This window comes from Misgurnus anguillicaudatus, chromosome 15, assembly GCF_027580225.2.
Source record: "Misgurnus anguillicaudatus chromosome 15, ASM2758022v2, whole genome shotgun sequence".
Lineage (NCBI taxonomy): Eukaryota > Metazoa > Chordata > Actinopteri > Cypriniformes > Cobitidae > Misgurnus > Misgurnus anguillicaudatus.
Window position 1 is genome coordinate 10,165,102 of NC_073351.2, and position 27,922 is coordinate 10,193,023.

Here is a 27,922-nt window from a genome sequence, read left to right on the forward strand (position 1 = left end):
GATTGGCCAAAACAAATAAAACACGGTAACCCGGATACTGCAAATCATTTTGACAGGTATAGTTTAATATTACACAAAAATTAAGTATAATTATGTCTTTTAACAACATATACTAACATATAGGCTACGGTAAAAGTAGCTAATAAAATATTTCAAATCATGCCTAAACTGCAAAAAAGGATTTTCAAGAAAAAAAATTCATAGTATTTTTGTCTTGTTTTCAGTAAAAATACCAAAACTACCCAAGAAAATAAGTCTAGTGTTTAGACCAAAAATATCAAATGTAAAGGGATAGTTCACTTTAAAATAAAAATTCTGTCATCATTTACTCATCTTCATGTTGTTCTAAACCTGTATGAAATTTTTTTCTGATGTACACAATTTTTTTTTTTTTTTTTTGAGAAATGATGCTAAACGCACAGCAGTAAGTGACCATAAACTTCCATAGTAGAAAAAAATATTTTGGAAGTATTGTGATAAATGACTCGGAAAATATTTTGATAAATGATGGTAAGCACACAGTTGACGGTACCCATTCCATCATATTTTTTATTCCTACTATGGAAGTCTATAGTCACTTACTGCTGCGTGTTTACCCTCATTTTTCAAAATATCTTCTTTTGTGTTCATCAGAAAAAATAAATTTCAGAAAGGTTTACAACAGGAGGATGAGTAAATGATGACAGAATTTTTATTTTAAAGTAAACTATCCCTTTAAGTGATTTTGTGCATAAAAGTAAACAAGCAAAAAAAAAACCTAAATTCAAGAAAAATTCTTATCCCATTGGCAGATTTTTTGCTTGTTTTATGCCCAAAACCTCTTAAATTTGATATTTTTGGTCTAAAAACTACTTATTTTCTTAGGTAATTTTGCTCATCAAGAAAAAGCATCTTCATTTAAGAATTTTTTGATATTTTTACTGAAAACAAGACAAAAGTATTAAGATTTCTTTCTTCTTGAAAATAATGTTTTGCAGTGTATACATTATGCCTTAATTCATCATCCTTTACAGTATACTGTATTATTTTTCTCTGTCCTGTGCCGAGTCCCTTATAGGAACCAACGAGCGATCTGAAGACTAAAATACAGGGACAACATGATGTATACAAAAGCACATTTATTTCCCATCACAAGAGACAACGGGGCAAACCAACCCAGCGACACTGAGGTGCATGACTGTACATAACCCATCAATAATTACAACAATATTTAGAATAGTACAGATAGTTTTTTTACATTGTACAAGTTTGTCTCTATATAAATAGTTAATGATAGGCATATTTCCCTTTTTTTCAGGTCAAAAGGATGAGGCAGTACCCCACTGGTGAATGTGCAAAACCCAAGTTCATAAACACAGACATCACAAAGTTCATGTTTTTTAAAAATATATTCATTCAAACAGATAATCCACAGAATTGAGAATTTAGATGCTTTTCTATTGTAAAGCTGTAGTTTAACTCCTTACATAAACTTATATCTTATATCATCATCATATAATACATCTGTAAATGTTGCTCTCACATCATTAACACTTCATTTCTTAAGTCCTTCTAAATGAGATCACATGAATATGCGAGATGTTTTAATCTATAACTCAAGGGCTGACAAGGATCAGGTCAGACACCAACACTGATCGATACAAAAATGTATTTCTGCTCTGTAACGGTGTTGTATTATTGTGTTGTTCACAATAATTATATTAAAACAAAATCTAGTGAAGACCCACAGCAGCCGACCCTTTACCTGTGGGAAAACATTAATAATACAGCTCTGAGGTTCTTATCTTAGTCTTAGTGAAAGACAATAACTTAAACATAAGCAATAGCATACTTTTAAAGAGCAGGGAAGGCAAACATATATTAAAAGATGTCTAAATAAAATGATACATGATTGGACCTGTTTGGGCATCTAGAAGCACAGTTGACCACTCCAGTGTTTTTATTTAATAAAAAAACATTTTTCACTATTGAACAATTTGTTCATTTACTCCCTATTTCCCAAGAAAATCAGAAATCTGTTAGTTTCTCATCTCGCTCAGGGTTTAGTAATGTGAACTTCACTTGCTCCTGTCCCATTGGTGGTGGTTGTGATGATGTACTGTGTGGTGGTCTGCTGACTGACGTTGGACTGCTCAAGCGAGTCAGGATTAACCTGTGTTGAGGTGGATGGGTTCACCTGTTTACCATCCAATTCAGTCTGTCCTTCAGAGATGACATAATGTGTCTACAATGTACAACATACATGACATTATTGTAAAGTAACATACAGATGACTCTGAATGTGGTAGTCAGTGTGGTATCTTCAATAGTTTTCCATATGAAAAATGCAGTATTGTTCACTGGTTATAGTGTAGTGTTGTTGGAAATGATTTTTATTTTGAAACAGTATCTGATTCTCTCTCAGCGACTCACCGTTTTGACCTGACTGTTGGTGGCACCAGTGACGGGGGTGCTGGCCTCTGCTATCACATATTGAGTATGAGGAAGAGTCATCATCTGGATCTCAGATGCTTTGATACAGAAGACAAATAATGTTGTTACTGTAACATCACATTTCACAACTATTAAAATGCATATGTGATCCTGGACTGGAAAAAAATAGCTTTCTTACTTAGCATATTTGTCTTGTTTTCAGTAGAAATATCTAGAAAATTTTAAATCAAGATGCATTTCTCGATGAGCAAAATGAAAATAAGTCTAGTTTGTCGACAAAAAATATAAAATTTAAATGAATTTGTGCTTACAACAAGCAAAACAAATCTGCCAAAGGGGTAAAAAAAAATCTTGAATTTTTCTTGAATTAAGTGTCTAAGAAAAAAGTAAACTTGTTTCAAGATCTTACCCCATTGGCAGATTTTTTGCTGGTTTTAAACACAAATTCACATACATTTTTTTTTGTCTAAAAACTACACTTATTTTCTTAGCTCATTTTGCTCATCAAGAAAATACATCTTGATTTAAGAATTATAGATATTTGTACAAAAAAAGGACAAAAATACTGATTCTCATTCACTAATAATTGCATATGTTTTTCATATTTATACGCACACTTAAACTTCTCACGAAAACTTTATGCCTAATTAACAATATGTGCGTACGCACATGAGTTTGTTCTTCTACTTGTTCTTACGTTAGTGAATTTGGAGTGTTCTACATGAGCGGCCGCGTGCACAATAGTGATGCACCGAAATGAAAATTCTTGGCCGAAACCGAAAACAGGAAACCAAGGCCGAAAAATTGAAACCGAAACCCCGAAATAAATTATTATGCCAATTATTAGTACAATTGCATTTATGGCTATCACTGTGTGCTAACTTTACTAGGGGTGTGTGACGGATAAAAAAAACTCACAGTTCGGATCACATTACAGTTTTTGAGGCACAGATCAGATTATTTTTCGGATCAGCAAAAAGCAGGTGGGAAAAATCTAATAAACAATAAAGAAATTGCAAACATTTATAAAAGAGAACAAAGTTGTACATTAATAAGGTCTGAAATTAGCATTAGGTACAGAAATCAAATTAAATTAATCATAACACAATAAATTATATATATTATTTTTAGAGCTATTTGTCTCTTTGTCATGGGTTGTTTGATCAACATTAAGGACACAGACTTCAGTAGGTTAATCTGACTGTAATCTATACAGACATAAACAAATGTTTTTATTAGAAAAAGAATACTGTGGAGAGAATTTTGTTTATATGTGCCCTGTCAATAACAGAGAGAATTTATGTTTGCTTGTTTTTTTTTTAACGCGTCTCTATTCAAATTATTACTCTAGTGCAGCACTGATTTGGAGACATTTACAGTACATTAAAACATTAGGATAGGTGAAGAAAAGAAACCGATCCACCATTGCAAACACAGTTTAGAACAAACAAAAAGACAACAAAGAACAGGAATCAAAAAATATGGTAACACACATGCTCCACAGCTTTCTGTTTATGGATGAAATAAAATTAAATTAGAAAAACGTTAGTATGTGTGCAAATGCTGTCTATTTCCTTTGTATAATTGTTTGTAGTGGAGTGTCCTGTCTAAATATTTTCACGCGCATGCGATGTTGTACGCGGACTGTGCGCACACTGTCCGTGCGGTCTCAAATTTTGGGCTGCACGCGGACGGTCCGCGCGGCCGGCCGCGGACCCTAGTGATGACGAAAATGATGGCGCGCATACGCGGACGTCCCTAGTATACTTTCGGCTTTAAGGGCACTTAAACGCATGCATATACAGAGACTGATGGTGAATCCCAATCAGCGGAACAGTCGCTCCACATAAAAACGTTACGTTGTGTTTCATTGCTTTATTCGCCAAATGTACGTTAATGGATTACAGTAAGAGACACATAGCGCGACTCTCTCTAAAGTTTACACATCAAGACATTCTTAATCTTTGCAGACGCGTGCAAACAGCTGGACCCTGAGTGAAACCTGCTTGAGCACGAAGGGGAGGGGTGGGAGACGACTGATCACCGTGAGGCTGAGTGAAGCGCTAGCGCACAGATGAAAGGGGCGCGGTTGACATTCATTTTCGGTGTACATTTTCGGCTGGATTTTGTATTTCGGCCCGAAACCGATAATGCCATTTTCGGCCGAAATTTTCGGCAACCGAAATTTCGGTGCACCCCAATTGCACGAGGTTGGTAATTTGCATAAAACACGCCCAAACCAGCTCCATATAAAGGCTTTCTGCAGCGCAGCACTAGTCGACAGAATATTTTAGAACAGATTGTCAAAGAAGCAAAAAAGCTTTTTTTCGTTTTGCTTAGCATTTTTTATTTGGGAGGTTTTGCTGTCGCTGGAGGAAGCCAGTGCTGTCCACCGACCGGAGTAACATTAAAGAAGTATTGGATGCGTTAACAAATATGCCATTTAATTAATATGATAGAGACGCGCATCTTTATCTAAAATAAAACAGACAGGAGATCAAGTGATTGACGTTTGGACTTCTCATTACATTTACATGACGTTTACATTAGGCATTAAGCAGACGCTTTAATATAGAAATTTAAAAAGTGAGGAAGGAAATCGTGAAGATTTGTCATAACATGCATATTCTTTATATGTGTAGAAAAAAATAAGTAGACTATAGTAATGTATAATAATAATAATAATAATATAGATCATGTATAATAATATATAATATAGAAAATATTTTAATATAAAATATAATCATGTAAATTAAATGTATATTTTAACATTAATAAACACTATAATTATAGCCTAGTATTTGAGTATAGCGTGCGTGATTATTGCGTATAAGTGGTTTTAGGTTTTCTTGAATTTTCGCCTACATTTAGAAGACATTTTGATACGAAAGTTTTTGTTGAATCCCGATTTGTTTGTGAAAACATCCATATGCACATCTCACACACAAATTTGTGCGTACGCATGCTTAGTGAATGAGACCCACTGTTTTGTGGACCACGGGTATATAGAAGGTATGCATTGACGTCACTTTTCCACGTGACCACGCGAGAGCTCGCCTGGTTGAGTGGCAAAACGTGCAACAAAATGGCTGTTTTCATAGCGGCTGCTGCGAAAAACGCCAGTAAAACTGACTATTATCAACTTAAATTGAATTTAGTTGGACTTGAGAGCAGAGGGGGACAATACTTAGTTAAAGGAACAGTATGTAAGAAATTTATATCAGTTAATCATAAAATGGTCCTGATATGTCACTAGACAATAAGAAATCATTTTCATTTCAAATACTTATATCATTGACAACAGTGGTCTGGCCAGGATATTGTCATTTAAAAAGTGGAGTTGCAGCCCTCAACTGATGTTTATGTTGTCATTTTGTGTATTGGCCACCAGTTGTGTGATTGCAGTACCAGTTTTAGCCACAAGTTTTGTGATTGCAATACCAGTTTTGGCCACAATCCTACACACTGTTCCTTTAAATTAGTTAAATTTTCCAAGCATCTGTGCTTTATTAGGGTGTTTGTGTTGTTTAAGTAGAAAATACGTTTAAGTAGAAAGTAAAACCTCTGCTTGATAGTGACCCTAGCAACTTATCAACCCACCTGTGGTCTGTGGACGTCGGCATGAACGATCAATTTACTTCTCCTTTCGGTGTTTTTTGGCAGTCTGTAAAACGATAGCTCCGAATTCTTGTCAATCTGTACAGTCTATCGCACAACAGCTTTTTCCCATTTAGACGTGTTTTCATCGTGTTTTCGCTGACTTCGCACTGTACTCAAATGCTGCCGCTGTCTTTTGCCACTCAGTGGGCGTAACCGCAGTCACTTTTGCCGAAGGTGATGTCACGTGCATACCCTCTATTTGTAGCAGAAGCCAAAAACACCTTGTTTGGGTCAATGTATCGATTTTTCTTTTATGCCAAAAATCATCAGGACTTAAAGTAAAGATCATGTTCAATGAAAGTTCCATTTGGACAACTTTAAAGGCGATTTTCTCAATATTTGGATTTTTTGCACCCTCAGATTTCAGATGTTCAAATTGTTGTATCTATCCTAGCCAAATATTGCCCTATCCTAACAAACCATACATCAATGAAAAGCTTATTCATGATGTATACATCTCAATTTCAAACAATTCACCCTAATGGGAGGTTTTGTGGTCCAGGGTCACATATAGCAGATTCTCTATGCTAAAGATGCTTACGATAACTTCTGTAGTTCCAGTTGCTGGGTAGGTAGGCGTGTTGTGCGGATCCTGGTGTTTGATTAGTAGATGTTTGTAGAGTCTGGCCCTGGGACATGGTCACAGGAGTCAGCTGGGTGCTACTAAGCTCCTGAGCAGTTTGCTGGGAGGAGGGACTTAGAGGTTGACCTGTCACCTGATAAGATGATTGGAGGGGTCAAAATCAACTAGGGGTTGCTATCGAGTAACTGGCAAAAAAACAAGTAAACGCCACGATTTCTGTGCTCACCTGTGCATTAGCCGTCCCTGTGGGTTCAGTCACCTGTATGTGTTGAACCTGAATAGAGTGCTGACTGTAACTGTGTGGATCATGTAACTGACTCACATCAACCGTAGAGTGCTGAGAGTGAGGAGAGGACGCCTGGACACATAGAGAAATTATTAGAGACAGTGAAATCAGGTCTAATGTGGTAAAAATAAGAAAAGGAAAGGGACTGGAACAGAAAAGTAAGAAATATTTTTACCGGGGCCACCTGCACAACCTGCAGCTGTATGTGCTGTGGCTGTGCTAAACCTCCTCCTGCTTGAGATACTGGAATATACTGGATCCTCTGGAAATCCCCCTGCGCTGTGCGGTAGTCTGTAGTCAGGGTCTGGGACAGCTCTGTCATGGCCTGCGTCAGGAGGTCCGTCGTCTACAGAAAACATGTCATGAGGTTACAGTACACGTAAAGAATAATTGATGACGGGCCGTTGAAAATAATGCACACTCAGGGTAGTAATGTGGCATGACGTAAAGCGGGCATGCACTATTTTCAATTATACCACGGGGCCGTTAAATGCTTTATTATGATTATATGGCTTAAGACTGAATATTCACAAGTCAATTTGGCATTGCAGTATATAATTTCAAGTGTGTATGGTTCATTACCACCACGGCCTCTGCAGTGCTCCCGTCTGTTGTTATGACTGCCGGTGTGCTGCTGATGACAGTAGCCAGAGGCGCCGGGATGATGCTGCCGCTGTTATATTGATATTCTGGATGTTTCTTACGAATGTGCTGGACCATCTTCGTCTAAACAAACACGCAGATAGACAAGCAATCACTTTTTAAACTGACTTGCACTCAAATTCCTAAAATCCTAATTGCCAGCCTAGTGGCCTTTCTAATGAATTACATACACAAACACTACTGTATCTGCGTCTCAGTGGTGACTTTGTACCTTACTGCTGTATTGCTTGGCACAGTGTGGGCAACACACGGGCGCGGTGGCGATGGTGCCCGTCAGCTGGGTGTGTGTGCTTAACATGGGGTCAGGCTCTCCTGGCAGGGCAGGACGCAGCTTTCGAATGCTAGGGGGCAACTCTGCCCCGGGGTGGTTCTTCAAGATGTGGGCTTTCCTCTTACTGGCACTTTTATACACCTGAAAGAGTTAAGAAGGTAAACAGGGGTACATGTACTGAAGGGATGTTTGTAAAAGGGCATTGTAGTATGGAGAGAAAAGGTATACATGTAGCTCAGTGGTTCTCAATATACGGACTACCGGCACATCCGGGAACTTGACTGTAAATTTCGTCACCGCCCCTTTTCGGTGATAAAAAACAGCGCTTCCATTGGCTTCCATTCAAAACAGCGGAACAAAGCAACGTCTTTAAACAGCCGCCAGGCGCAAATAACCCACGAAATCACTCAGATCAAACATACCGAGTATCCATCTGTCCATCGTGCCCGCCATAGAGCGCGAAAGGTACATTAACACATTTAATTTGGTCAATATAAAAACATGTCCCTTTCATTCTCACAGCGTCAAATTTTGTGTAACAACGCCATCCAGTGATTGCTGGAAATATCGCTAAGCCAGTTAGTTGTATGACTGGACGGAAAAGTGCACTCATTACTCTAAATATAAAGACATAATAAATAAATACAAAGTAACTTTCAAATACGAAGTAAAATCATTCACTTGCTTCCCTGTTGACTCGATGAGGTACGAGTAAATGTCCGGGTAAGACACCTCTGGCCAATAGGGAGCGTTGTTGCACAAATTTGATGCTGGGAGAATGAAGGAGACATGTTTTTACATTGACCAAATTAAATATGTTAATTTATCTTTCGCGCTCTATGGCCGGCAGGGTGGACAGATAATTACTCAACATGTTTAATCTGAGTGATTTCATAAGTTATTTACGCCTGCCGGCTGTGTACGAAGGTTGCTTTGTTCCGCTATTTTGAATGGAAGCCAATGGAACGTCTAGTGCGATTTCCCCCAAAAGTGGGCGTGAACCTGTTCAGAGACATTCTATGACGTTGCGCCGGTTGTGCGTATGCACACAGTTGTATACTATATTTGCTTACTCTGCTATGAAGTCAGCAGTATGCAGAAATGGGTAACCTGTATATTGGGTTGCCAAAGGTTTTTTCAAGATAATGATCTCGAGCCCAGGGGGTTGTGAAATCTCAACCAAAATGAACAGCACCCACAGATACTGTATCTGTATGTGTGCACTAAGCAAAACATGCAATACTGTTGAATAGGTACAGCATCTTATCACATGTTACCTTGTCACAGTACTGGCAGAAATAATCTCTGTTGGGTTTTATAATGGGCAGGGTCAGCTCAGGCACCTCCTCTAATCGCATCTCAGGATGTCGTTTAGACAGATGATTCACCTGGACGCACACAATCACATTTATACACATCATTAAAACATCCACAGGAGCTACAGGTGGCCTATGATGTCACAAAAAACACATTGGCCCCCTAAAACGTTTCCTACATTATTAAAGTAGTCCACTTGAATGAAAGTGAATTTGATCCATGACTATGCAGACACACTGCGGCCGCCATCTTGTGTGCAGGAAATCGTATGGCGTATGTCTCACACAATGGCCGTTTCTCAAACCAAAGGCTGCAGCATCCGGAGGTCGCATATGCAGGCTGCATACGTCATCAAGCCTGGTTAAAGTTAACTAAATATTACATATTACAACAATTTATGATTAACGTCAAATTTATAATTGTTAACATTCTGAAATAAGACGTGTGCAGCCAACAAATGTGACCTCCGGAGGCTGCAGGCTTCGAATTGAGACACGGGCAATAAATGCTTAGCGGGTGCTTGTCGAGTTTTACATTTTGTGATGTATTTTGGGCTTGCACTCAACTCAATAATCTCCAGTATGACATTTCAGACACTACTTTAAAATGCATGTTTTCTCAAATAGTCCAAAGGCTAACAGGGTGTGTACACCAAGGCGTTTATGCCAGCAGCCAGCGTATGTTTTCAATTGTTTCAAATGGAAGCGTCCCATTGGTGTTTTTTCCACTCTGAGTGCCCAGAGTTGAAAAATAATCAAATTTGGGCGAAACCCTCACTTTTCACTTAGCCGTCCAAAAACAGTGGCGCATCCGATAAACAAAGCAGAAGTATCATAGCAACGAAAGCGATTAACTGAAAAAAAAACGTTAGCAAGCAGCCACAGTCGGCGTTCGCCTGGCTTTTTCGTGTTTAAATGCTTTGGTGTACACACTCCCTGGGTGCAGTATCTACGCAAACACTAAAACTGAGAAAAATTTCCTTAAAGTTTTTACACCAGCCAGTCAGACATTTTGACAAACTTGTTTCTCTGAAATGCAACAAAATTGAACCAGGTGACTTTGTCACAAGACAGAACAGATGTCACTTAACCCATTTAAAGCCTTAACTTAATTTTGACCAAATGTGTAGTTGCTGCACTTTGCCTTTGTAGGGCACTATTGGGGGCTATTTTCAGGAACACTTCTGGAAAAGGTCTAAGTAACAGCTAGCGGTAATGATGGATAAACTGAGTTTTCAAGAGTCAATACCAGCATCCCTCGTCTTCTGAAGCCCATCATGCAGAGTCTGCACTTGAACATGAAGCTTTCAAAGTCAGTGGTGGGTTCCTTCTGTTTCAGAGCTTTGGTGCGGTGGTTTCGATCCGCCTTCTTTGCCTCACGCTCCGGGTTGTGCATCCTCTGCATGTGCTCCCGCAGCTTATCCTTCCTCTGTCCGACAGAAAGTATGACACAACCAAATTAAACAAAAGATAGTTCTTAACTGTGAATGCTCAGAATATATGTAATGGGTTCAAAAGTCACCTTAAACTGCTTGCCACAGGTAGAGCAAAGGAAATCTTTGCGGTCGGAGTGGCGGAGCATATGGAGTCGTAGTTTATCAGGTCTGCAGAAAGCCTTATCACAATCTGTACACTGAAAGATCTTCTCCGAGTGAAAACTTCTCACGTGTTTCTTTACCTGCACAACAAAGATTTGAGATCAAACACACAATATTAAAAAATTCAGACCAAGCAGGAATTTTTTTAGTTGCAAATCGCACCTGTATAAAGTCTGTAAAGGATTTCTTGCAGGAGGGGCATGAGAAGCAGCCGTTGACCAGATGAACGCTCACGTGCACTTTGAGCAGGTCCAGCCTGTCGTAAGACTCGGCACAGAACAAACAAGAGTACGTGCGCTGATCCGAGTGCAGCTGCAGGTGATCCTCGAGCGCGGCACTTGTCAGGAAAACCTTACCGCACTGATGGCACACGTTACGGCAGCCGTCCCGTCCGTGATACCGCATGTGCTGATCCAGCTTGTCTTTGTCCCGGAACGCTTTCCCGCACTGGAGACATTTAAACGGTCGAAAGGACTTACGAATAAAAAGATGCTGGAGAGCGGCATTCTAGGAAAGGGAAAAGAGAGGATGGAGAAAACATTTTACAAAAGATGATGACTGGGTGGGCATTTTGAGGTATCACCTCCAAGATTAGTAAAACTTTCAGGAAGTATCCCAATGCGTTTGTGTGGGCCTGTATGTTAGATGGTGGCTAAGACAATTGACTGTGTTCGCATGCCGAATACAAACAGAATTATTGTTTCTGCTGGAACTGATGACTTCCTTTCTTCTGTGAACTACAAATTTATTATCACTTAATAAATGATTAGCCTGAAAGTAGTTTTTTTAATTCAAACTCTAAGTTTGAGATTGTTTCATATCATGAACTTAAGCAAAGGGATGCACGCTACACAAGGGAGATGCAGAAAAGTTTGAGAACCTTTAATAAGAAAAGTTCAAGAAAGTGACAAAAATCTGTATCAGCATCAGAATCAACCAATAGTTGTTTGTTAAAATGTATATCTGCCAAAAACAAATCCTATCTAAAAATATAATTAGCTGACATATCAGTTAATCTCTAGTTTGTATGTAGATCCGAAATGTAGCTCTTCATTTGTTCAAAGCCTATGCATGTTTATTAAAATATGATGCATTAAACTAAATTGGTTCTTGCTTATCTGAAAAACAATATGTAAACGAATAGGGACAGGGCCAGTTTCTTTCACAGAAGAGAGAAAGCCATATGAGGGTGAATAAATGGTGACCAAATTTTCACTTTTGAGAGAGTTTTTTTAACGCTGTTGCTTGATGGAGATCCGAGCATACAGAAGTGAACTGATACAGACAGATGTAATGGGGATGTAGGGAGTCATAAGCTTTTAGTGTATTGCATGACTCCACTCGGCCCACATTAGACCTACCTGCAAGTCCACCTTAACACGTGCAGCACGCAACGAAAAAGAGAAACACATCCCCACAAACCACTGTTAAAATTTAGTCCACTAAACACACCACATTGCAGAGATATGGGGGTTCGGGACAGTGGTAACACTTACCCTAATCCTCCTCGCTCGCCTCATGTCCTGGGGAGTCAGGTGGGGGTCTACAGGGACTGTTACGGGCTGATCATCTTTCGGAGACCCTGGGACCTCTGAGGGTGGAGGCGGGGTGCCTGGATCTGCCTCGTCTTCTAAAGCCTCAGTATTGGCTGCTGGAGCTTCAAGCTCCTCCGCTGTCTCCGCCTCCACAGGGTCAGCAGTCATCTCTACCACCTTCAGCCCATTAAGAGCTCCATCCATTCTCTCCTCATAGGGTAGTTTATCTACAGACGCCAACAGTTCCTACAACAGGGACAGGACAAACAAATACAGCTGGTTAGCCCGATTTTAACCCACAAGGGGTCACAGCCAAAAGATTTTGATGTATTGTACCTGTGTTTTGTCAGCACTCTCAACAGGAATCTGTGGGCAGATAAATTTTGTGCGACGTCCTGGTCGCCTCGCAGCACCAAAACGTTTTCTTCCTCGTCCACGACCACGCCCCTTTGGCCTGGAAGCAAAAACGACTATTATTAGTTTACTAAAATACAATTAAATACGTTAATAGGCATTACTGAAAATGTCTGTGACCTTTGGATGAGATCCAGCTTATCGTCGTGCATGTTTAAGTGCTGCTGAAGCTGCTCTGAGCTCATGAACCGTTTGTTACATTCGTAACATGGCCAGTTCTTCTCCTGCTCTCGTAACACTGACACAGAAAGAAGATTGTGTGGTTTAGTGAGGAAACGCAACAGAGGCACATTATAAACATTTTATGGTATTGTACACGGTTTGTTATATCTAAAAGCTATGTGAAATAATCATTAATGCAACAGTTTAATATTATTGATAAGAGATGGCAGTTACAATTCACCTTTCCTCTCCTCTTCTGTAACATCATGAACCTTCTGGTTGACAAACTCAGCATATGATGCAGCATACCACACCTAGAACAAAAGATCACAACTGTTTGAATGTTTGATCTAAATCAGTGATTCTCAACCGCTGGACAGTGGCCCACTTGTGTTATTTTCACATCAGATTTGCTTATGAATTAAAGACGTTATACAAGATGCATGATCTAAAAGCCCAATATCGCAATAGCAATCACGTCATGTCAGATAGAACGCATGTTCATTCAGATGCAGTAACACTATATTAAGGTGGTCGTAAACAGCACGTCCGCGTTGTGCATCATTTAAAAGTCGAACACACTGGCGGCATCTACAAAATCTGTCCATGGTGCTTTACTGAAACCATGAAAGGAAGCTAAATCCTCACCCCAGTTTTAAACGCACAAGAATTTGGCAGAAATGTTTTTTGGTAGTTGATAGAATGAAACATACCTATAAATAATACATCTAGGCTGAATTTACACTGCCTGTTTGAAGTGACTCAATTTAGATTTTTTTCCATCATGTGGCATGGATCGGATATGACCCGGACATGCAAGCAAGAAAAAAGTGCCTAGATTCCGATATTCTCCTATCGGTTTCAGGCCTCAATCATATGTGGAAATAAATCGGATATGAATCGGATACATGCACTCACATCCGCAATGTAAGAGGACAAATAGGATATTCCCATGTCAAGACGGTCGTATTCGGTTGTCACTTCACCTTTTAATGCTTAATCCTGTTCTGTACACACACAATTCAGTTATTTACAGGACTGACAATCGCATTCTACAACCAAATTAACTCACGCAAAATTCAGGTAGCGACAAACGCATTTACAGAAACTCTGCTTAGTGTGAACATAACTGAACTGAACAACTAGTAGTTAATAAAGTGTTTAAACGTGCATCATGGACATGACAGGTCTCTCTTCTGAAAAAAAAAATTACTAGAAGGTAGGGGTGTGACGAGACACTTAATTCACGAGACGAGACACGAGACTAGGTTCACGAGACGAGACAATATTCTTACACTTTTTAAGAAATCCTCAATGATAAAATAAATGAATAAGAAACTGAAATCACGTTATTTTAAAAAGTTTTTAACTAATCAAGGACTGGCCCTAACAATTATTTTGCTAACTGATAATGAAGTAATTTGTTATTTTTGGGTAAAAAAAATAGACCCAAGTGAGCAGTAGCCTTTAAAATTACATAATAACAAAGATGCAATAATAATTGGTTCAAATAAAGTATTAAAACCAAACATCATTACATTAACAAACACATTACATTTATTTTGTGGCCTATAAATAAAAAGCATTATGTATGTATTATAACAAATGCCTGCAGGGGCGATAGTGGACTCGTCTCGCAGACGCTGTCTTTCACTTTCGACGGAGAGAAACGCTTATTTTTAGTCAAACAATGTTTAAATCCATTTGAATATTTAATATATGTCCATTTCTTTACAATAGAAATGATACCGCCACTGTCATTTTTTGCAAGAACATGCAGACATTAAGGGGCGGTTTCCCGGACAGGGATTAGACTAGTCCTAGACTAAAACAAAAGTAAAAGCGGTCCAAACTGAAAACAACTTGCACTGACAATCTTAAAATACATCAGTGCCCTTAGTTTTGCCTAAAAATGCACACAGGTAATGTTTTTAGTAAGGCATGATTGTTAACACTAGTTATATTTCCTAATTCAACTAATGTCTAGTCCTGGCTTAAGCTAATCCCTGAGTGAGGGTTTAATTAGTCTCAGCCTCAGACGTCACGCCCACAAACTGTTGGCTGAACGTCTGATGTTTTTCGTACACTTTTCTGGAAACCCTGTGAAAATGTTAAAGTCGTCTTTGATTGGTTGGAAAAAAACGGATTTCCAGGAGACGCGAGTGTCGCGATTAGTTTCAGTCCCTGGAAAACAAAGCTCTGACGTTCCATTGAGGAAGAGAATCAGTCGTGTTCACGTGGATAATAATGAGCAGTTATCATGATCAGCTAAACATTGGATTCTCAAAAATATGCATAGTTCGCGGCATCGACTCTCTAAAAGGCGTCCAAGAGTTTTTTTTAAGGCAGTTAGTGGAGTTTAAAAGTTTGGTTCTCCTGAATTGCTTGTATGTGTAAAAAGTGGAGAGATATGCTTCAAACAGACGTTTAACAGGATCGTCTCATTGGTGTGGCTGTTGATGAAGTGCTCAACGTTGTCCTATGGTGAGTAATGTTGTTTATTTAGATACTATTTGGTTGCGGCTGGTTATTTCAATAACTGACTTGTTGCCAGCCGGCTCGTTATTGTGGGGAGTCCGAAACGTGACGCTAGATGAAACAAACTGTGATTGGTTGTTTGACATGTCGGTCAAACAGCTCGTGGGCGGGCTTTGTCCAGAAAAAGCAACGAAAAACACCAGACCTTCAGTATTGAAGGTCTGGCTACGCGAGACTAGGGTTTAATCTGCTGAGACTTCTGATCTGACACTGATCAACAGACAAACACAACGCATCTCAGTACAAACAAACAGAAGAACAGACAGAACAGAAAGACAAACAGAAAGCTGCATTCTCCGGAGGTCGCATATGCAGGCTGCATATGTCATGTCATCAAGGTTTATTTCATATCATTAACTGAGCATTACATTCGCAAGTCGTGAGCAAATTAGCTACAACAATTTGCGATTAACTAAATAATTAGTAGACTTTATAATTGTTTATATTCTCTAATAAAACAGTCTTTATGAAGTAAATGCAGTTTAAATGCGACCTCTGAAGGATGCAGTCTTTTATTTGAGAAATGGCAGCATTTCACCTCCACAAGAAATCTCACGAGACACATTTAGTCGTCGCACGAGATCTTATCACACCCCTACTAGAAGGGGAAAAAGTCTTCTGTATGCGCGGTGCAGAAAATAACAGAGGCACGACCGTTTGCTGACTAGTCAGATCTTGCACTAAAAAAAGTAGTTAAAAAAAGAAAAGTCCAATAATAAACCAAAATAAATCCAAATGCTTTACCTCAAAGGTCAAAATATTGGGACCGGCACCTTCACACTTTATTAACACCAAAATCTTGATCGCTTCATGAGCCAAAAGCCATAAACAGTTAAGCGCCAAAAGTATAATGGAAGTATAAAAAACACGAGGACCTGGCAACACCGCAAGACCACGCGCTGTGAAGCAGCCTCAGAAAAGTGTACAATGGGTGATTCTCATGAAACCATTGAAACACCACGGCACTAATGATTTTAGCTTTAAAATGTGTAATATAGTAACATTAAAAAGCATCAGAATTAACACAATACTGTGTTCTACCTTGCACAATGTGTGATTTCAACATAAGAATTTATAATTGGAAATTTTATCTCATTTTCTGTTGAAATTCTCATTACCGCAATGTGTCCGGCTGTGTTTGAACATGCGTTATGTTGTAATTTAATCAAATTAACACAAAAATATTAAGAAAAAAAATAAATGGATGTTTTGCTAGACTACTTTAGAAGACAGAAAAAATATTTACTGAATATTCATGTATAATAATAATGAAGAAAAATTAGGAAAATGATGTGTCCATGCCTCATGTTCTCATCCTCCGCAACACTTTTTGAGAACAGTTTAAGCACACATACAGAATTTTAATAAAGTTTGATTTTGAGTGACCAAGCACATGGACCAGTTACTTCAAGATGGCTACCAGGTAAGATCATTTTTTTATAGTTTATTTGAAATATTGTCTTGTCTGAATGCTTACACGACATTTTGATTATCATTACCGCAACAGATGCTTATTAAATGTTAATTTAATTAATAGAAGCATAATACTTTGATTTTAAATGCATGTGCAGAATCTCCAAATTATGTTCTTTCAGGTTTGTCATGTCATTTTGAAAATATGTCAGTGTTGATGTTTTCTGACTGTTGCGGTAATGAGATTTTTTAGGACTAATTTTTTAAATTATGTTACAAAAAGTGTTAAATGATAAGTAAAAGTTTTTAAATTAATGTTCCCATTTACTCCAGACTTTGTTTTTCAATGTCTGGTGGGAAAAAAGTAAATTTAAGCAATTCTTACATTTTCATGCTTGACATTTTTAAAACCAAGTTTTCGTGAGTATCACCCATGTATAAAAAAGACGAGGACCTGGCAACACTGCAAGACCACGCGCTGTGAAGCAGCCTCAGAAAAGCATACAATACACAATGCCAAGACCGATGTTTATTGCTAAACACAATGCTGTTAAATTATTTTGGTCAAAGCTGTGAGTGATAAGCACGCGAGACGGCAGACCGTTGCTATGGTTATCTCTGTGTCAATCATCAAATTTTCGGGAGTGAGTCTTGGTACGTTCAGACATGTAACGAACATTTAGGTTTATTTAAATGCGGTTGTCACTCCCGAAAGTTTGCAGTGTGTACGAGACCGGTGGTGCGTCATTTAAAAAGGCGAAGCTGGCACATGACGCCAACTCAGGTGGACACCAGCCGTGATCACATGACTCTTCTTAACAGTGCATCTTTGGCGTGATGGCTTCCCTTGTGTAGTTATGTTGAAGTTTTATGTCTTGTTACAGAAATAAAGCTCTAGTATCTAGTATAATCGGTTTGTCTGTGTCCATTGCATATTGCAACATTTTACTTCCTCTGTGGTTTAAGCTGTTCAGGGTCAGTATGCCTACCTTGAATTGCTTCACCAAGTGTTCAGTGTAAATGCTGATATCAGATACAAGTCACTTTTAAAAGATGATGTAAACAGGTAGTCAAAAAAATCTAGTCAGCAAATCTTTAGATAAACGGTCTTGAAATGGTCTTTTAATTTTTTCTGCAGCTGTATATTTTACCTTTAAAGTTGTAACTTCTCAAAAGGTGCTACCCTGGAATACTAATAAAAATAAAGTCTAAGCCTAAAAGGCCACCTTTACATCTTCCACTTTTGCTTTTAACTCCTTTCGAATCACCATGTCATGAAATACTACAAGTGCAGGGTGTACAAACTGCAATTCTGTTGTCATTGTCACACAATTCAAAATAATTACACAGTATGAGTTCTCATGCGTTTCTCTGCACCTTTTGATTGGCAGTATATAATCTGCCCTGATCATCAGCTGTTTTTAAACAATCGGTCAATGTCCAAAAGTGGGAAAAAATGACTTTATCTGTCAATACCGATTATAGGCCAATATATCTGTGCACCCCTAAAATTTGTGTCTGCGCGTGTGTGTGTAAAAACGCTTTTATTCTGCCCACCTTAAGCTCCTGTTTAGGTTGAATGTTCTTAATGCTGGCGTAAAAAATGTCAGAGCCGTACTGATAGGCGACCAGGTTCTGCTCCAGATGGTTCTGGGCAGGACGGACAAACATCATCCAGTTACACTGCTCCTCATTGGACAGGTCGAACCAGATGTCATCTGCCCTCTCACTCTCTTTCTCAGGGTTTAACATGTACAGCTGCACAGAGGGAATGATAAGACACAGCTGATCAAATTATTGCACCCATGCAAAGATCCAAATGACACATATTAAACAATAACTTTAACCTGATAACCTGCGCGAGGGCGTGGATGTACTGAAGAGCTATTTATTTACATAATTTAAATTACTGTTAGTTTTAATGTACTTACATTAAACAACTATACATCATTAAAAAGTGTTTTGATTTAAGATTTAGTTTTTGACCTTTATTTTAATCTGAGAATCCTAGTAACAGTAATTTCTTCATTTTTGTCAGGCGTTATGAAAATGAAAAACTGTACATACCTTTAATTTGAAATATAACCCTCAGCCGCACTCATTGATAAAAATACTCCTCCGTGATCGTCATGAAAGCACTCGATAAAACAACATCTATCGGGGCTTTTAATTCAAAGTATGCATATTTGGAGAAATATTACTTCAATTTTATATGTTTACTTCAAATTTCTGCAGTGGGGGTAATATTTCACCCATTTTTATTGCAAAAATGGCGATATGAGCAAGCTGGAGTCTCTCGGAGTCTGCAGTCATTCACACTCAGTTTGTTTCATTCATACGTGAAGCCGGAGGGCGCTAAAGTCTGAAACTCTTTCATAAACTTTCATAGAAAGAATAAGACGTCAGTCAGCTCAGCAGCAGCAGCTGTCAGTCAGACGTGAACTTGAACAGTGACCTGCAACGAGCGATCGCTGTTTTTATAATAACATGTAAATAAAGATGTTTTGATGATTTAAAACCATGGAGACAATAAACACGATTAAGATTATATATGGTTTGTCTGTATTTTTAACGCTATGTCTATTATTTTTATAACAGTACTGTATATTATAATGCTATGCTAAGCTAACAGCATAAATAACATAAAATTGTTTATTTTCGGTCTTATTTTATGATCCAAAGCCACATCAGATCACGCATGATTGTTTAAGCACTCGACTTTTGATGTTATAATGTGAGTTTTATTATAAATGCTTTTATTTGTAGTGTTTTGATGGTATGCTAAGCTAACGTACTAGCTGTTCTGTAAACATCTGCTGTCTGGAGATATGAGATATGTGTTTCTAGGAATAATTTTGACTGGTAAAGCTTCTTTAAGGCAAGTTTCTTTTTGTAAGAAAGGACTTTAATAAAAAGAAAGTGAATTGAGACAAAAGGAGGAAATAAAACACTAAATAGAAATTATGAGCAATTATTATATTGTTTATAATAATAAAATAAACATTTAGACAGCCATATCCCGGATTAAAAGTTGTTAATGACTCATCCGGATGCTTATTTAATGAGTCTGTTTAAAACACGGAGCACTAGGACAATAAACTGAAAGGATGTTGTGAGATATAAATAAACAAACATTAGCTTAGCATTTTTGCTGTTTTCTCTAAATAAATTTACATGACATGGGTCTAAAAAACATTTCATAAAATACAGAGTTTTAGAGGTATCATCTTCAGATTTAAAACAGAACATGGTCACACCTGTGGTTTTAACTGCAGAGCATTTCTAGATTGCTCCAAGGCCAATTTCAGTTAGATTTTCATAACAATATTTCATACATGTTTGTTGGAGTTTATAAAAAAGAATAATTTAAGCTCTCTATAACAACTTTTTTCATTATGACAGTAACTAATGTTCACCTCTTAATAAACTTCCAAGTGTCTGCTTTCAAATGAGACCAAACTTATGCTTTTAGTGCAAAGACTTCATAAACTGTATCTATTTTAGTTTGGCTATGACAGTTTTTGTGGGGGGGTTCAGAAAATGGAATGAGGGCTAACAGGTTAAAATAGCATGCTATAAAATTATTCAGGATAAATGTTCTTACTTTAAGATGCATGTACGTGTCCTGTAGCTGGTTCTGTCGCACCAGCGGTCCCTCTACAGGTCCAAACTGTGTGCGTTTGGGGATTCGTCTCTTGGTAAAAACTCCACCCAGGAAGCGGTCAATATACAGGATGAGAGGAAGACTGGCTCGGGCCTTGGACATCACAGGCCGGTTGAGGATAGGATGGAGAGGACCGTGTTTTAAACATGTAGCAGCATTAGCGTTGTTGCAATCTTCACACCCTGCGAATGGAAACAACACCATTTGCCAAGCATACCTCAAATAAAGCATATGAACTTGGGAAGTACAACTGATTTTCTGTAGCTACATTGTTAAGTATCTACTGACAGAGGTTCTGTGGGTTGAACGGCTGAAGTGTCCTGGGTTCCCAATCGTCCATTTCAGAGTCTTCACTGTCGTCTTCCTCATCTTCTGAATCCACAGTGGAATCTGTGGCACCCAGGGGACTGGACGACACCTCCGCTATGCTCGGAAGAGCCGCATTAGTCACAGCAAGTTGGCTCTGTTTAAAAACCAAAAACAAATTATGTGTGAAATATGAGACCTTTTCGTTCTATGAGTGGTACTATGGTACAGAGTGTCACCTGTGTTACAGGTTCCAAGATCGCCTGTGGGCCGTCAGCTACGTTACTTAACACATGCAGATTTGCGGTGTTCATGTTCTGACCACTCGGTAGCAACACAGTCACCTGGTGAAGCAGAAAATGATGTCAAATAGTATTCATGCTCCAAAATAACCATTTTCAGGTAGCATCGTATTTACATTATACTCCGAGGTATTTTAAGGAACACCATGGTATCATGTTTAATGCCATGTTTTAAAAAAAACATAACATTAAAATACATTCTGTGCAATTACCTGCTGTGTTGTGCCATCTTGCTGAATGTAGGCCACCTGGGGCTGATCTGTGAACACAGTCTAAACAGGACAAACAAAAAGCAATGCATTTATTTATCAATGAAATCTTTGTACTGATTTAGATCTATCACTTGCCATTGAAAACATTTTAATAATAAAGATAGTCTGGCTTCAGCATGCAGTCTAGTTCTTTATTGGCCGTTTTTACGCACCTGAGTTCCATCGGCGGGGTGAATGTACACCAGCGTGTGTTCGGCTGACTCGACGGATGTGTACGAGTTTCCATCAGCAGTGTATACGACCTGCTGCTGAGTCCGGTCAGACTGCTCCCCGCTGTATACAATTTGGGCAACTGCACCAGCCTCAAAATGCACCTACACACCCATCACAACATACTTCATTAGTTTTGTGAGATTGTGTTTCTGTAGTTCAGTGGTAGAGCACTGCAGTAGCAGCGCAAAGGTTGTCCGTTTGATCTTAGGAACACATACTAGCTGCTTTTTCAGTAACCTTCAAACTGTGCAAACTGAAATAGCGAATGGAAAATGCATCCAATGAAAACACGGCATTGGGTGCATTTTCGCATAAACTCCCATATACTGAAAAAATGTTTTTACGCTTGGGTTAAGTGTTTTTTTTTAGGTCGCTCAAAAAATAAATATCTCAAAACTGCAATGGAAATACTTTTTTGCATTTACAGGTCACCTGACGTGCGTAAAAGTCACATGACCGTTCTTTAAATACGCCTCGGTATCTATAGGTGTGTTCGACTTCATGCGGCACTGCAAAAACCGGCAGGCAGATGACATCAAAGTAACACGAGAGCCATTTGAGAAATCAAATGGATAAGTCTTATCTCGCGATACTTTTGACCTCATCTGCCTGTCGGTTCTTGCGTGGCCGCATGAAATCGAACACACCTTTTAAAAGCAGAGGGTCTGTTCTAGGAATGGGACGGTATGAACATTTTATATCATGATTATAGTGACCAAAGCTATCACGGTTATCAATATTATCATGGTTTTGAGATGGAAATGTTCAAAAAGAACTGATACACACTGAAAACATTTGAACAAGTTTTATCACAATTTAATATTTCATGTCCCTGAAATGATTTCTGTGGTAAAAATAAATAAATCTGTGTAATAAGTTTATCTTGAACGGATACAATACATTGTCCCTTAAATGCCTTCTTGTGCAAAAAACGTTGCATGTGCGCACCTGCGTCAAACTAATTCTGGCTGGACAGGATTTACCGCAAGTTTTCAAAATCACGGTTGTAATGATAATTAAATTTTAAACGATAATACTAACCGTCAGGACATTTTATCATGGTTAATCGTGAAACCAGTAATCGTCCCATCCGTAGTCTGTTCTTTCATTGGATATTATGTATGTTTATATCTTTAACCTCCTAAGACCTGAGTGTCCACATTTTTTTGTTGTTGTTTGCACCATAATATTTAATTCTGTGTAACTGGAACCTGCTGTACACAAACATGGACAAGTACGCTACTTCATGTTCTAAGAAAATATTTCTACCCAAAATAGCTGGTAGAAATCTGGAAAATAAGACAAACCAAAGCTCGGGTCTTAGAAGGTTAAAGAAGAACATTTTCTGGAAAGCATTTAAATTTTAAAAATCCTTTTTAAAAAATGCTGGCACTGGCAACTTTTTTTTTTTTAAACGCTGGCGGGAAATAGGGATGCGCGATAATTCGCATGCGATATCATGCGCATCTCGTCAGTGAACTGCGGCTTTGTGTAGTAAATGCTGCTCCATCTGAATAGCAGGTGATGCCGATTTACTACTAATCACGTAACCGGCTTCACTGACGAGATGCGCAATGACAATCACATGCGAATTATCTTGCATCCCTAGCGGGAAAAGATTTAAGATACAACCAAAAAGAAATTTGAGTAAACATTTAATCTTACAGGTGAAGCATTCAAAATAAAAATGTATGTAACTTACGGAGACAATTACTAATGAAGGTAACTAACTATATTTTATACTGCCCTCCAAAGGCAGAGTGCAGTATCTACGCAAACACTGAAACTGAGAAAAATGGCTTTAAAGTTTTTACACTAGCCAGCCAAACATGTTGTGGGTAGATTAGTGGTAATGCATTCATGTAATGCCTTGTTAGGAAGAAATTTTTATAGAAAAAAAAACATGACCACCGATGTGACCCTTGACTCTCAAAATGCAGATACTGCACTCTGCCTTTGGATGACCTTTAACAACTAAAGCACTATTGCAATAGCAGAGTGCAGTATCTACGAACTAAATGTGTTCACTCAACTTTTTCTCATGCTTCTTAATACATTTTGATTGTTTTTAATAACTGTAATAGTTTTATTGATGTTTGCATGTTGTGAATGCTAAAAATGCTCCTTTTACCACAAAGAGTATTTTACTCATTTTATTAATTTTTATTTATTAATTTACATTATACGAGGTTTGCTTTAAAAACAGTAGTTAAAAATTAACACAAGTTAAAAATAGAAAGACATGTTTGTCCCAAAGACATTATTGTAACTAACAGTATGCCCATTTTAGTTAATTTTCATGTTGTCTCAAAGTAGCACAGTTATGTAAACTTAGATATTCTTAAGATTATAGCTTAAGAAGTACTAAACAAAATGTTTTAATATTAAGTATCCTACAAAATTAGTTCGTGGAAAAAGAGCACTTATTATGGAAGTGTACTTTTTCACCTAGCGTGCTTTTCTGCCGGCCCCGGCAGCGCTCGTCAGGTTGACTGGGCGCCGTTAACTTTGCCTAACAATATAACTTTACCAGACTCTTATCAAACTTTTGAAGGAGGAACCCCTGTCAATACAATTAGAATAGCTGACTAAAAAGTGGAGAGATGTTCGAATCAACAAACACCAATGCGACTGAATCGGATTATATCATTATTGTCGGAGGATATTGCCTTCAATGGACGAGCACAGGTAGATCGGGGAAAACAGCAGTATCTGCGGTGTCAAAGCCAGGGAAACAAAGCCAGAACGCAGTAACGTCACTTACTGCGGTTTGCCTTGGTATTAGCATGGATTTTGTAGTTACTGCAATTTTGACACCCTCATTTCTCTGAAACGGGACAAAATTTAACTAAGAGACTTTGTCATAAGACAGAACAGATGTCATAAAGCTCGTTTCAAGCCTTAACTCCATTTTGACCAAGCGTGTAGTTACTGCGCTTTCGCTTTGGACGGCAGTATCTGATGTTTTTAAAGAGCATGTTCTGGATGTACCTGAGGTTGATTGCTAGTGTCATTGCTAGATTCTGGATTCCACACAGGTGATGTCTGCTGTTTTCCATCCATGGCAATGACCTGAGGTGACCCCGGCCACCTCCTTCCCCTATCATCAACTAGCAGCACACCTGTGGATATATACACACTTATATAAATACTGATATATCTGTAATGAAGATGTCACAACAGAAATTAACATTACACCATTGTTACATATGATTGTACAAGTTCATCTACATTATAAACACATTTATACACTCACCTAAAGGATTATTAGGAACACCTGTTCTATTTCTCATTCATGCAATTATCTAATCAACAGTTCCTTCAATGCATTTAGGGGTGTGGTCCTGGTCAGGACAATCTCCTGAACTCCAAACTGAATGTCAGAATGGGAAAGAAAGGTGATTTAAGCAATTTTGAGCGCGGCATGGTTGTTGGTGCCAGACGGGCCGGTCTGAGTATTTCACAATCTGCTCAGTTTCTGGGATTTTCACGCACAACCATTTCTAGGGTTTACAAAGAATGGTGTGAAAAATGAAAAACATCCAGTATGCGGCAGTCCTGTGGGTGAAAATCCCTTGTTGATGCTAGAGGTCAGAGGAGAATGGTTCAAGCTGATAGAAGAGCAACTCTGACTGAAATAACCACTCGTTACAACCGAGGTATGCAGCAAAGCATTTGTGAAGCCACAACACGCACAACCTTGAGGCGGATGGGCTACAACAGCAGAAGACCCCACCGGGTACCACTCATCTCCACTACAAATAGGAAAAAGAGGCTACAATTTGCCCAAGCTCACCAAGATTGGACAGTTGAAGACTGAAAAAATGTTGCCTGGTCTGATGAGTCTCGATTTCTGTTGAGATATTCAGATGGGAGAGTCAGAATTTGGCTTTAACAGAATGAGAACATGGATTCATCATGCCTTGTTACCACTGTGCAGGCTGGTGGTGTATTGGTGTGGGAATGTTTTCTTGGCACACTTTAGGCCCCTTAGTGCCAATTGGGCATTGTTTAAATGCCACAGCCTACCTGAGCATTGTTTCTGACCATGTCCATCCCTTTATGACCATGTACCCATCCTCTGATGGCTACTTCCAGCAGGATAAGGCGCCATGTCACAAAGCTCGAATCATTTCAAATTGGCTTCCTGAACATGACAATGAGTTCACTGTAATAAAATGGCCCCCACAGTCACCAGATCTCAACCCAATAGAGCATCTTTGGGATGTGGTGGAGCTTCGTGCCCTGGATGTGCATCCAAATCTCCATCAACTGCAAGATGCTATCCTATCAAATGGGCCAACATTTATAAAGACCTTGTTAAATCAATGTCACGTAGAATTAGGGCAGTTCTGAAGGCGAAAGGGGGTCAAACACAGTATTAGTATGGTGTTCCTAATAATCCTTTAGGTGAGTGTATGTGACCCACTCTGTGAAACCCAAGCTAATAATCTGTAAAAATAAAACCTTGATATATTTAATATACAACAACACTAATAAAGAGTATTTATGGATATTAAATATTGTTAAACAGAGTATTTATATTCACTACAAATGTATTTAAAATGGTTTTATATTTGGTTTATAGTGACTGTGGTAAGCATATAACCAGAGCAAAGTAGTGACAGATCAACTTCCCATACTAATATGACAGTGCCATGGTACAGTGATGACCATGTGGATTACAACACCAGATAGCCTACGTCATGATTACCATATTATTGTAGCATGGTATTTACGTGGCACTCCCCTGTACTAACCAATAACATAAAATAGTGTATCGTGAGGCATATTACATCTGATCTGTGCGTTATTGGGGATTTATCACCAACAACAGACTGTTAACCCAAATAAAGGCGCGTACTGGAGGAGCGGTCAGTCTAATCACTCCACGGGGGTAACGTTAGAGGAGCCACACGGCCCGGGAGAACATCTCCAATGGTTGCGGAGGGAGAAAAAAACTGACGCAAATGCGTAAAACCCCAGGCCTCTTCAAACCCCGGGACAAAATAGGAGATTACAAATGCTGCAATCGTGACTAAACCGCTGAGAGTATTTTTTAACCTCTCCCCCCCTGTTTTAAGCCCGCAGGTTGGGAGTTCCAGTCGGACTATACCACACAACCCACAGCGGCACTAAAACACTTTCGCACCAGTATTGTAGCAAATTAACCCACACTGGAGGCCATCATCATTGACGGAACGAGAGCAGATAGCCTGAATGACCGGTTACGGTCCACGAATGCCGTTTAAATGACGTGTATTAGATTGACGGGGGTGTAAAAATGCAGGACAGAGACTCTCGGCTCCCCGCTCATAGTTGAGCCCGGCCGGCGCGCTCTGCAGCAAAATAAGGAAGACACGAAACGGCTCCATTTTGGGTGGGACTATGACAACAACAAAGCACGGCGAAGACACTCGACAAAATATATCTACGCTCTAATCGACCGTCTAGCTGAAACTGGGCTGTGAATTTTACGTGGCACTTACTGGAAGACGATCCTGAATCCGCGCTTAAGGTTCGGGTGTGGATTTCCCGATAGTTTTGACCATTTTTTCGAAAAGGTTGCAGTGGGTCTTCCCTCAGAATGGTAGCTGCAGAGATGGCTGCCTTGCATATATTAACATAATCTGCCTAGCAACCGACGCGAGGCCCGGGGCGACTATTTGCGCATTATATATCACTTGGATTTTTAATAGTTGTAAAATTATTCATTCTTGTCAGCCGTGGTGTTATTTTAATTTTTATGTGTTAAGGTTGTTTTCATTTCCAAATAAGCGTCATTGTGCCGCTATAAAGCAGTAATGCGGTCCTGTCAATGCCAATGGGAAATTTCCGCCATATACTCGAACCAATCAAAAAAGAGAAGTGCTTAAAGGCGCCCAATGAGGAAAAAAGGACGTTCCAGACCGACCAATGAGATTTTTTAAAGGATCATGAGTCCACATCTCCCTCACACGCATTTCTAATAGTTATATATTTTACAAAAATTCCATATATTTTTATTAAGGCTCTTGGTAAACAAGAGAACACAATAAAACCAAACAAATGTCACACAAGTTGCCACATGTTTTTAATAAAGTAAATAGGCTGGCTGTTTAAAGGACATCTTACACGGTTAAAATTTTTCTTTATACAAAATCTAAATATACAGATATCAATTTTAGGAAATGGGTCCCCCGCTAAAGGTTTATTATAACTTATGTGGGGGTCCATGCCATTATAAAGTTTAAAAACTATGCACATGCAATTGCTTTTGTAGCAAACACTTTTTTTGTGTCTAGCAAGATTGT

General features: G+C 38.8%; 1 protein-coding gene across 3 annotated transcripts; it reads right to left on the reverse strand.

Annotated features, from left to right (window-relative positions):
• Nucleotides 1-1,101: 1,101 nt before the first annotated feature.
• Nucleotides 1,102-27,871, reverse strand: prdm10 (PR domain containing 10). 3 transcript variants are annotated; one of them, XM_055175045.2, is made up of 24 exons: nucleotides 27,119-27,871; nucleotides 25,426-25,482; nucleotides 24,621-24,751; nucleotides 21,569-21,730; nucleotides 21,357-21,416; nucleotides 21,082-21,186; nucleotides 20,825-20,999; nucleotides 20,477-20,718; nucleotides 18,430-18,630; nucleotides 13,163-13,235; nucleotides 12,880-12,997; nucleotides 12,682-12,799; nucleotides 12,307-12,591; nucleotides 10,973-11,317; nucleotides 10,735-10,890; nucleotides 10,462-10,641; nucleotides 9,174-9,284; nucleotides 7,837-8,037; nucleotides 7,545-7,688; nucleotides 7,138-7,308; nucleotides 6,903-7,034; nucleotides 6,635-6,809; nucleotides 2,413-2,510; nucleotides 1,102-2,224 (listed from the first exon to the last, which is right to left on the reverse strand). In XM_055175045.2, the coding sequence occupies exons 3-24, from the start codon at nucleotides 24,690-24,692 to the stop codon at nucleotides 2,036-2,038; spliced, it is 3,513 nt and encodes a 1,170-aa protein (XP_055031020.2). In that variant the 5' UTR covers nucleotides 24,693-24,751; nucleotides 25,426-25,482; nucleotides 27,119-27,871; the 3' UTR covers nucleotides 1,102-2,035. The 3 variants fall into 3 exon arrangements, with proteins under 3 accessions (XP_055031020.2, XP_055031019.2, XP_055031021.2); XM_055175044.2 differs by lacking the exon at nucleotides 25,426-25,482 and having other exon boundaries at nucleotides 27,119-27,870; XM_055175046.2 differs by lacking the exons at nucleotides 25,426-25,482; nucleotides 27,119-27,871 and adding an exon at nucleotides 24,886-25,093.
• Between the last annotated feature and the right edge of the window lie 51 nt (nucleotides 27,872-27,922).